This window comes from Oratosquilla oratoria, chromosome 12, assembly GCF_046742065.1.
Source record: "Oratosquilla oratoria isolate Oo_2021 chromosome 12, ASM4674206v1, whole genome shotgun sequence".
Taxonomy (NCBI): Eukaryota; Metazoa; Arthropoda; class Malacostraca; order Stomatopoda; family Squillidae; genus Oratosquilla; species Oratosquilla oratoria.
In genome coordinates, this window is record NC_134788.1 from 13,051,201 (window position 1) to 13,062,881 (window position 11,681).

General features: G+C 39.7%; 1 protein-coding gene across 1 annotated transcript in view; it reads left to right on the forward strand.

Moving 5' to 3' along the window:
- LOC143030202 (uncharacterized) overlaps nt 1-9,832 on the forward strand; it is an 11,482-nt gene extending 1,650 nt beyond the window's left edge. The window contains exons 3-7 of the mRNA XM_076193362.1: nt 4,248-4,593; nt 5,224-5,228; nt 6,897-7,003; nt 8,282-8,431; nt 9,167-9,832. Of these exons, the coding sequence (XP_076049477.1) occupies nt 4,248-4,593; nt 5,224-5,228; nt 6,897-7,003; nt 8,282-8,431; nt 9,167-9,832 (1,274 nt within the window). The remainder of the gene's footprint in view (nt 1-4,247; nt 4,594-5,223; nt 5,229-6,896; nt 7,004-8,281; nt 8,432-9,166) is intronic.
- The last annotated feature ends 1,849 nt before the right edge of the window (nt 9,833-11,681 follow it).

Sequence of the window (11,681 nt, forward strand, 5' to 3'; positions counted from 1 at the left end):
TGGCGAGAATTTGATTTTTATGAGTTGGATGTTTGATACACAAGAGCTCATAAACGAAGGAATTACACAACCTCGCTCCTCACCTAAAATTTTACAAACAAATGTTGGGGACCCAAAAACATTGCTGTATTATGCTGATGTAACAGTATGTAAACTAAGTCATTAGTGCTTATTTATTTCGAGAGTGCTTGAGTAACGGATATTGTTTATGGGGTTTGTAACTGCCTTTCTAATTGGATAAGGGTGGGGGAGGAAAAAATTCAATTGGTTCATGGGAGTAAAATCACGCCCTTAGAGGAGGTACTTAGATGTAAAAGTAAAGATCATTGGACTAAAGAAATCAGGACGTCAATACAAACTGACCTAGTGACCAAATTGAGGCTTCCAGATGGGAGTCCCTTCGTGTAACTTAAATAGCCAAGTGTATTATTACTCGGAAAAGAAAATTAACTTTTAACTCTGTTTAATTCCCCTCCCTTGGACAGAGTGACTAGGCTGGATAGATTGAGAAATGAGGAGGTGAGGGGGAGAACGGGGGTGGAAAGGGAGTTGGGAGATAGGGTGGATGAAAGAGTATTGGGATGGTTTGGACACATGGAAATAATGAGTGAAGAATGACTCGTAAAAGAGGCGTGGAAGGCAGATGTGAAAGGAGTGAACATGAAGGGGCGACCTAGGATGAGATCGATAGATGGGGTAAAAGGAGCACTGGGAAAGAGGGGAATGTCTGTTGAGGAAGGAAAGGAGAGGACAGAAGATAGGGGTGAATGGAGAATGGTTGTGTATGAACGATGATGTGATGCATGAGGGGGAGGAGGTGGGGGAGGGGAGTGAGGGAGTATGTGTAAAAAATAAATTGACACATCCCGAAGGGTTTCTCCACGTCTTCTCCATTTCTGCATAAGAAGACGGAAATGGGGGGTTCCCCGATTTAATGAAGCGGACTTGCTGTGGATGTGATGTGTCTTGCGACACTGCTTCTGACCCAGGGCAGTGGCCGAGATACAGGGATAACCCGTCATCCGGAAGGAGCCAAGGTAAGAGGGAGGGAAGAGGGTGGATGGGAGTGGAGTAGGTGGGGATGGAATGGGTGAGTGTGAATTTTAGGGCTTTGGTTTTTAGCTACCTCTCTTGTAAGGGGGAAAATCCTTTGGTAAATGTATGTATGTATGTATGTATGTATGTATGCATGTATGTATGTATGCACGTATGTATATAAGTATGCATGTATGTATGTATGTATGTATGTATGTATGTATGTATATATATATATATATTATATATATGTATATATATATATATATAGAGAGAGAGAAAGAGCGAGATGATAATGATGGTGCAAAGAGATGGAGGAATTAAGTTAGTTTATTTCTCATGCTGCTAGCACTAATCTCATAAAATACGTCCACGGAGTACTTTATTGTTAGTAGATAAGCAGCGGCATCGATCTCCTTAAACCATATATTACCAAATTATTGCGACCACTTGTATTTTTTTTTTTTTTTTTTTTTTAGTCAGTCAGTCAGCATCAATTATGAGTCCATTGTGGGCCAAAGGCTTTTCCCAACATTTCTAATAAGTTGCTCAGTGTTTTTAGATATGAGAAATGTCAAAAATGAGTAAAAAAAAAAAGATATTGGACTCTCTTTGCTACAGGTCGTCAAACAAGCATTTGACAATTACCAGTTCTCAATTTGATACACAAGAGGTAGATTCATCTGCGTTTGGAGTGACATGGGTATTGGATTAAGAGAAATAAGCGATGCTATGAGGAATGGAAGTTTTTTTGTTTGTTTTTTGCACAAAATACATTTATCCCCCTAAAGTCAATACGGAAGAATAGTAATACTCCCAAATGGATGACGGATAGACTGAAACATGAGATCGGAATGAAAAGAGGACTTTACATAAAAAGAAGAAACAGGGAAACGCACCTTAGATCAAGGTATAACTGAATGGCAAAGCTGGTCAAAAGGAATACACGTACAGCGAAACGTAACTGAAATTAAGGTTGCCAGTCAACCAATATCCAACCTAAGAAGAAATAAAGAAAGAATAGGACCAATCAAAAACGATGAAAATGTCATGATAGAATCGGAGGAAAAAATGAGTGAGGAATTTAACAAATATCTTCTCTCGGTGTTTACTAATGAGAGATTAGATAAGGTACCTGACTGCGATCCGATTATCAGTGGGGATGAAGAAAATAGGCTATCTGATATCAGCATTAGTAACGTAGTAGTCAAGCAGATTGAAAGACTTAAAGCTACAAAATTCCCTGGTCTAGACGAAATTTTTCCAAGAATGCTTAAGGAGTATAAATTTGAAATCTGCGACCAGTTAACTGAAATATTTAATAAGTCAGTAAACACTTGTTTTGTTCCTACTGCATGGGGGCAGGCAAAAGCTGTTCCTGTTTTTAAGAAGGGAGATAAATCGTCTATATGCAACTACAGGCTAATCAGTTTGACATCGGTTATAGGAAAAATGTTTGAATCAATAATAGTAAATAGACTCAGAGAACACATCGAGAGACATGATTTAATTCGTGATACACGGCATGGTTTCTCCAAGGGTAAGTCATGTGTGAATAATCTTCTATCATTTTACACTAAAGTATATAAGGCGTTAGGTAACAATGATAATTACGATGTTATTTACCTTGACTTTAGCAAAGCGTTCAACAAGGTGCCACACCAGAGACTACTTGATAAAATCAAAGCCCATGGCATAGGAGGAAATGTGTTAGAATTGATTAGAGCTTGGATTAGTAAAAGAAAACAGCGGGTCACCATAAATGGAGAAGAATGACCAAAATGATATTTGGTCTCAGAAATTTACCTTACGAGGATAGGTTTAGGCACCTTACTTTACACTCTCTGGAGAGACGCAGTGTGGGGTGATCTAACAGAGGTATACAAATGGATCAAAGGTTTTAACAAGGGTGATGGAAATAAGGTCATCATATTATAACAACAGGGCAAGATTCGCAATAATGGATTTAAACAGGCAAATTTAGATTTAAGAAGGAAATAGGCAATAATTTATATACTAATAGGGTGGTAGACAAATGGAATAAACTTAGTAACCATGTAGTGAGCGCTGAAATTATCAGTTGTTTTAAGAAACAGTTAGACAACTTTATGGATGGGGATGACAGGTAGTGATGGATATGGAGCTGCCTTGTGTAGGTTTTATGGTCTCTTGCAGTCTCCTTCATTCTTATGTTCTTATATGTACTCGGGTGAATCCTACCAAATCTTTGAAGAAGAATCAGCAGCCTCACGTTATAGAGATAGGGCTCAACCAAGTGAGGTATTTGGACAAGAACAAACACGTCCACCTGTGCTTAAACGAGATGAACTGAATATTCCACAGATGTCACGGTATTCGGAAGGAAAAATTATGTATCCTTTTCAAATGCAACGAGCATCCAGGTGAAGAAGTTATAGATATTCCTTAAAGTTGTGTTTACAACAAATGGTATTAAGAATCTATCTTAGTGGATGAAAAAAAAAAGACTATATGTGAGAGGCATATATTGTCCACCATAAAAATTGTCATAAAAAGATTTTACTAATATTTCTGATGTAACATGTGTTGACTAGATTTAACCCTCAAAGATATCTTTAACTTTGATTTCACTTACGTTCCATCATTATTGTTCTATGACTGTGGAGGATTAAGAAAGAATACCAAGTCGTAGTTTAGATACTCTATAGAGAAGCTTGTCATTGATGGTTAGCTCAGCGTCAGTGAATTATGGCACTGGAATTACAGAGGAGCCTAACCACCTTCTCGGGCTGTAGTCCTCCAATTATGTCGTGGTCGTGTGTACTTACTGCCAGTGCTGAACAAATAGGAGATTCACTCTGGAGGGCCCTGGCAGGTTGGATATGAGTTTTCTGTTGTATTTCCTGGTCTGTGGAAGTGGTGGAGATTTGGAGACTTCACAAACTGGTGCCCTTAACATATTTCTTAGAAGTACATGTGAGTCATCCTTTGATGTGATGAGTCAAATCCAGTGAAAATATACGAATGTCTGAAAAGTCATGCTGGCTTGGAAGGCAAGAAGCAATTTCTATGTATTAGTTCTAAACCTAAACTGGGATAAAGATTAGATAAATCCCTTCGTACTTCTACACTCTTATCTATTGGTATAAGTGAAGCCAAATATGCTAGAATAATTAATTCATCTATATATTTCAAAGTTAAACGATTAGCTGAGCGAAGATATTCTTTTACAGCCTCCCTACCCACCCTTTCGAGCATCCCTTTCATCTTACTCTCTGGGATCTTCATCAATTTAGTTGGACTCAAGGGATCCACGATGCTAGGTCTCGTGTTGGCTATTGTCTCCTGGTTGATGATGGGCCTCACCCCGTCTATAACAGCGCTCTTCATAGGACGAGCCATTTCCGGCGCTGCCTATGCCTTCATTGTGACGGTGTCGCAACCTCTGGTGAGCGAGCTGGTGTCTCCCAAGATCCGAGGGGTCGCTGCAAGTTCTTCCGATGTTCTTCTCGAACCTGGCCTCTCTGGAGATGAACGTGGCCAACATTTTCCTGCCCTGGCACCTCACGACGACTCTCTGTGCTGCGCCATTTTTTCTCCTTTTGCTTTCCATCTTATTCGTACCTGAGGTACGTATATTAGCATTGTGTGAGAATGAATATGTTTGTCCTTGAGCATACACTATATGAATTCACAGACAGTCGTGCGTGTATGCGTTCGTGTGCGCGCGTGTGTGATTAGTTTATCATTATTTCTATTATGATTATTATTCATATCTAATTATTAATTTCTTTCTTTTACTTTGCCAATAGCTTTCTCCGATTATACACACTTCGCCCAATCGTCTCTTTCTTATAATACATCGACTACTCAAACTGAATATAAATTTACTATCTGCCAATATGTTCACCTATCTTTCACAATTTCCTCGCACAAATAAACTATCATTTTAGTCAGGGGAGGTTTTTTATAATTCAGAGATTCCTTCTTGTTTTCTTCCTTCTAAATTGGTACCACATCGCTCCTTTTACATTCTACAGCACTTTTCTTATTTCCAGTGAACCTACATCTCCTGATCGCTTACAATTCTTTATCTTCTATATTCCTTAGATATTCAGTTAACGATAACTCCAAGCCCTGCTTTTTTATCTATGGTATCCAGTAGTTTGTATACAATATGTGCTCCCAATTTGTGTTTTTACTTTTCAGTTCAAGTAACCCTTTTCCTCTCTTCAAAGACACGATACATAACCAATCCCAATTGTAATATTTAATTTATCATTTCTACTTGCAATTTTATACCTTGAAGCCTATGTTTTAGATTGACGATCCCTTCCCTGTGTTTGAGTTTACTGTTGACAGAGGAATTTAGGTTTGCCTTTACTATTATGAATTATATATTTCTGAATATTTCTTTCACTCCTCAAATTCTTACATAATCACTTTTAGCTGTTTTGTCTTTTTCATTTATTGATTTATTCTCTTTCTTCCCCTCCGTATCTCTTGTCAGCCATATATGTATATACATACATACACACACATATATATATATATATATATACATATATATATATATATATATATATATATATATATACATATATATATTCCACACCTTATAAACTAATTCTCCTCTCTCTCTCTCTATCTCTCCCTTTCTCCCACTTAATCCTGACACATGTACATCGGAGCTATAAAGCTCAGGAATATTTCCAATATCTATTGCATTTTACGTGTCTCTGAATTCCCTCCAATAGATTTTTTTTTTATTCCATATTACCTTTTATAATTTCAAATTCGAATATTACATGACCACTTTCTTCTATATGATAAAGTCATTTAAGAAATCTAATAAAATCTGATTCACTAGTTATCAGTAAATCCAATTATAACGGAGTGACGTCTTCTAAATCTCGTCACTGCTTTATCCCACTGGGTCACAATGTTATTCTTTGTTATATGATACAGTATATCTTCCCATGAATATTCGCAACCATTTTTATTTTCATTACTCCCATGCTTGAACTTGTCTTTGTTTAGCTTTACGTTCTATTATTTCAAGTGGATTGTTGTATTAAACATAACCTGGTCTAACCTAAACACTTTCAATCTCTTCTTGTCTATCAGTTTTTATAACTACCGCTACATTTTCGTCATTTTGCAATAATTGTTTTCTCTCTCTATTCTTGGTGTAATATGTTCCTTTCCTTACCCTCAAATCATGACAATTCTTTACCCAATACAATTTCTTTTAATACAGTCAGCCCTTTTTCTCAACACTTTACTGTTGTCATTACATATATCTCTCTGCTTGTTCGTTACGTTATAACTGCTCTATTTTGGCATCCTGGGTAAAATTAGATTTCTTCAATACCTAGGCTTCTTCAGTGACTTAACCTACTAACTTCCTGAGATAAATTTTGCTCTTTCAGATTCCCTCAGTCTCCCGTTGCCTGTTTAACATTAAAAAAAAACTAGTTTCTTCATGACAGTCAGTTTATCTATTTATTTATTTATTTATTTATTTGTTTTTATCTATTTATTTATTTATTTATTTATTTATTTATTTATCTATTTATTTATTTATTTATTTATTTATTTATTTATTTATTCATTTATTTATTTATTTATTTATCTATTTATCTATTTTTTTTTTTTTTCAATTCCACTTGTATTATTTTAAATTGTAAACAGTCTTTATCTTTGATCCTCCGTGGCATCATATCGAATATCCTGTCAAGGAATTCACACTCTCCGGCATTTTCCTCCTAATGATCCTTTCTCTCTTTCTCTCTCTCTCTCTCTCTCTCTCTCTCTCTCTCTCTCTCTCTCTCTCTCTGTATACCTTTTCCACATTGGGTTCCCATCTTTATGTCTGTCAGACTTGGTGGCTCCACGTCGGACGCCACATGTCAGGTGCCCCACCTTGAAAGCTATATATCAGGAAAACACTGGAGGAGATGAATGGTTTATTTACAGTTTAGAAGGCGTGGGTCAGGGGCCAATGTGTATTTTTTGAAATACGCTACCCACGGGACCACGATTTGACAGTGGCGATTTGCCTGGGTTTGGGAGTCGAGACGATTCCGCGGGAGAGAGCGACTGGTGGCTCTGGGTACGGGAGGAGAGACGGCTGCTGGGCTAGATGGAGCATTGGAGGGGTTATAAGATGATGGTTGCGGTTCCAAGGAGATGGTGACAGAAAGACGGCCACTGCAGATGTGGAAAAGTTTGTCGTCGGGTTCCAAAGCGATCAATCTTCCGTCGGCCTTTATATATCAGCGAACGAGGCTCGATGCGGCCTGCTCGCTGATTGGCCGTCGCCTTCGTCGCTCTGTATGGTAACTCACGTTAGCTACTTTTGGGTAAGCAGCCTCCCTCGTCCCGGGCGATCTCGCGTCCTTCGAGTTGATTGGCCGAAAGCAATCAGCTCTGAATAGCATCGAAGTGGACAGAGAAAAGAACAGCATAACAATATTCACCCTGAGATTATAACTTCCCGAGCTGGTATATTTTTGCTCTTCTTTCTGGAGCAACAATCTTCCAGTTCCTTCTAATTCAAAATATTCTTCTCACGCGCTGCGCATACATGTCTGTGTGATGAAAGAGAGAGTGATATGCGTCAAACATATTGTCACGATATTACCCCTAGCCAGGTGACACGGTACCCCATCCGGGTGTCAAAGTACCCATTCACCTGAATGCCACCCTTCCTACTACACTGCCATCCTACTCCGAAGAAACAAGCAGTCAGCCTCCTCCTCCACCGCCCCCCCAATTCGGTCGCTCCGCAGCCAAGCGGTAGCTCAGCAATTATGTCTGAATGACTGCCCTCAGCCAATCACTGGCCAAGACGTCAGCCTAGTTCCCCTATATAAAGCTAGGCATTCCCCACACTCAACAGACTCGCTTCTAGCTAGCTGCCAGCTTCCCCCCCTCTGGATTGAAAGTAACCATTGCTTGGATAACTGACGACTCGACGTCCCCTTCTCAAACATTCTAAATATATCATTCCCCGTTTATTACTATTGCGTGTTAGGATTAATATTATTATTGTTTTGTTAACTTATGCTGTATGTTTGATTATATTTCATACTGAAATATTAGATGGTTGATACTGTCCTGTTTTTTGGCATATGAAATGTCCGATGCGTTCTATATCCCCCTTCTAACTTTGTTGTGGCTTGGGCACTCGGTACGCCATTGTGGTTAACAAATATCTTTCCAGCCTGAACCATAACAATATTCATACTCTTTTTCTCCCTAGTCCCCGTACTGGTTAGTTAAGAAAGGGCGGGATGACGCCGCCATCTCAGCTCTTAAGTCCGTTTACCCTCCTGATGACATCGAAGTCCAGTTTCAGAAGGTGAAACAGTGCGTCACTCTGAAAAGTAAAAAACCAGGAGTCAGAGAACAGGTAAGAATATCAGTGTACATGTTATTGCTTTGGTTTCCTTTTCCTTTATGCTGCTTAGGGGGTTCTTGGATGGTGTTGTTTGAGATTTTTGTGACGTTTATATGTATTTCATTGTCAACGGGTGCCGCGAAGATGAGTAGAATATATATATATGCAGTCATGTTAAAAGGAAAAATGTCACTGAGTGTAGAACAGGTTAACATAATTTTATTTTGTACTTAACAGGCGTCACTGCGGAAGGCTTTCCCTCGTCTGAGTAACATTGCCTGACGAGACCCAAAATAGTACACAAATATCCCAACTTGCACTCAACTTGTTTACCTTAAGGAATTCCTTCCCCCGAATGAAATTACCAAACGGAGAACATGTGGCGCAAATCGCTGGGACAAGTACCCAAGTGGTCTCCCACCTAGCTGTCTGTTAGTCAGTGATAGCCCTACTGGATTCCATTTTTCAAGAAAACTCAACTTACTTAGAGGTTTCCCCCCTTGTAGCATATATAAAGTATCTCTTACTTATGGCCATGCAGATTTAAATAATAGTTGAGAATATGACGACACGTGTCTTTTTAATTAGTTTCTTCTGTCCTGAATGGAATGTCTTGGTTAAGTCAGCGGAAATTTGTGCGGAAGTTGCATCTCGTTTACATTGTTGCCCTGTCATATTTCCTAAGACACTAGCCCGAAGCCAGAGGCAAAGGGTCCTTCATGCATAACAATGGCTTCTACATTTCAGATGCACCAAATGCGACACTCAAGCAACTACAGGCCTGTTATGCTGATGGTGAACATATACGCCTGCTATGGGTCCAACGGCTATAGCATCATTACGCCCTATTCCACCTTGCTCTTCACTCAGGCGGGAATGACACTTGACCCACGCCTTTGTACCATAATATTGGGGGCTATTCGAATCGTCGTCGTCATTGTCGGATCATTTATCACTGACCTCTGCGGGAGACGACCCCTCTATATCGGCTCCTCGATTCTGAGTGTTTTATCTTTGGTCTCAACTTTCGTTTCCTTGACCTTCTCCTTTATACCCAAAGTCTTCGTGGTAATCTCCTTAATGTGTTTTATAATATTTTCATCCGGAGGAATGAACTTAGTGCCCATTATCCTGCTCGGGGAGGTTATTCCGTCGGCCGTCCAGTTGGTTGGCTGTTCGCTTTGCGTCATGATGGATTGTATCACATATGGCACCTTTCTCTTCATTACCCCATGGCTGACAAATGTCATTTCTTTGCGGTTTATCTTCCTTATTCCTACAACGATCAATCTTCTTGGGGCATTTGTCGTTTGGAGGTGGCTTCCTGAAACAAAAGGACGACCACTTGTCGAAATCCAGCAAGCGTTTGAGCAGCACTCAAACCAAAATGGATGTCATACGAAGTCTTTCTAATATAGCTGTGCTGTTGACATGGGATCTTTTTAAAAAGTATTATGATAGAAACCTATTTAAAGTCCGTAGTAAGTTATTTGAAAACACATAAGTTAATAAATAATATCATAATCAATAAGAAAGGTAAAAAAGGTAATAAATAAATAAAAATAAAGACAGGTACTTACTATTTGTGGTCTGCGAGATTAACTATCTCTTCGTCTTCAAAACAGTCGGTGTCCGGGCTGATACCAAGATAGCTCTATACCAGTTCCCCTAATCTATCCCCTACTCCACACTTTTGTAAGTAAGAAGAGCTGACAGACAATAGCCGTTCTCTTCCTTCTCCTGATCCACCATAGTCTTAGATTACGATTCTTCTCAATAGGGGGTCTGTTGCTTGAGCGGCAATGATGCGTTCTTGACGTATGGTTGCTACGTGTCTACTAAGGGCGTCGGCTACCGTGTTTGCATGGCCCTGGACGTAGTGGAATGTAGGCATGAATTCCTGAATGGTGAGGAACCATCTGGCTAGTTTTCCAGTGAGGTTCTTGCCTTTGAAAAGGTGGAGAATGGGTTGATGGTCTGTGTGTGCATGTATTTCATATCCAAGTATGATATCTTTAAAGTGTTTGAGGGCATATATGACAGCAAGAGCTTCGATCTCAGTGACAGAGTAGTTTTGTTCGTGCTTGTTTAATGCGCGGCTAGCGTATGCTATCAGTCTAAATTTTGAGTCGTGTTGTTGCATCAGTACTGCGCCGAGTCCTTTGTAGGAAGCATCTGTACAGAGTGTGAAATGGTTTTGAGAAGTTTGGGAATGCAAGTACAGGGGCAGTTGTAAACGCTTGTTTTAGGTTGTGGAAAGTTGTGTGGTGTTCAGGCATCCAGGTAAAGGGAGTATCCTTTTTGAGAAGGGCTGTTAATGGGGCTGCCATGTGAGCATAGCCTTTAATGAAACCTGATAAGCCTAGAAATGACTTTACGTGTTCGGTAGAGGTAGGGGGTGGAAAGTCTAGAACAGCTTTAACTTTGTCCTGAGAGGTGATGACATCTTGAGAGTTTATGACGTGCCCTAGGAAATGTATTTCCTTTTTGAGGAAGGAACATTTCTTGAGTTTGAGTCTGAGACCTGCCGCGGCTAACCTTGAGAGGACAGTTTCAAGTGTGGAAAGGTGTTCTGTGAGTGACTTTGAGGCAATGATTATGTCGTCCAAGTAAGTAAAAACTGTTTTTCCTATGAGTCCTTCTAGGACTTTGTACATTAATCTCGTGAATACTGATGGAGCAGAGACGAGTCCCATGGCCAACCTTTTGAAGTGGTAGTGGCCCGTGTTTGTACTAAAGGCTGTTAGTGGTTTTGAGTTATCACCGAGAGGTATTTGGAAATACCCTGACATGAGGTCGAGAGTTGAGAAAACAGTGTTGTGCTCATCTATGGAGTAGAGAGTGTCTTACAAATGGGGTATTGGGTATCTTTCCGCAATAGTGAGTTTATTTAGCTCACGAAATTCTACTACAGGTCGGAATGATCCATCGGGTTTTAGGACAACGAAGAGAGGGAAATTCCAAGGGGATAGACTTGGTTCTATAATGTCTTGGGCGAGCATGTCTGCAATGATACTGTCAATGTTTCGTTTACTATGCGGCAGACGGTATGCTGGTATGTACAGTGGTTTTGCATGCTGTCGAAGTGGTATGTGATGTTCTATTATGTTTGTGAGACCTAGTGGTTCATCTGGGAGTGCAATGGTGTGCCTGTACGTGTTCATGAGCGTAAGTAGATTTGTTTGCGTTTCTGTAAAGTCTATGTTGTTTATGTGATTTGCTTGGATGGGTTACTGCGTGTTCTGTTCTCCGGTGTTGATGG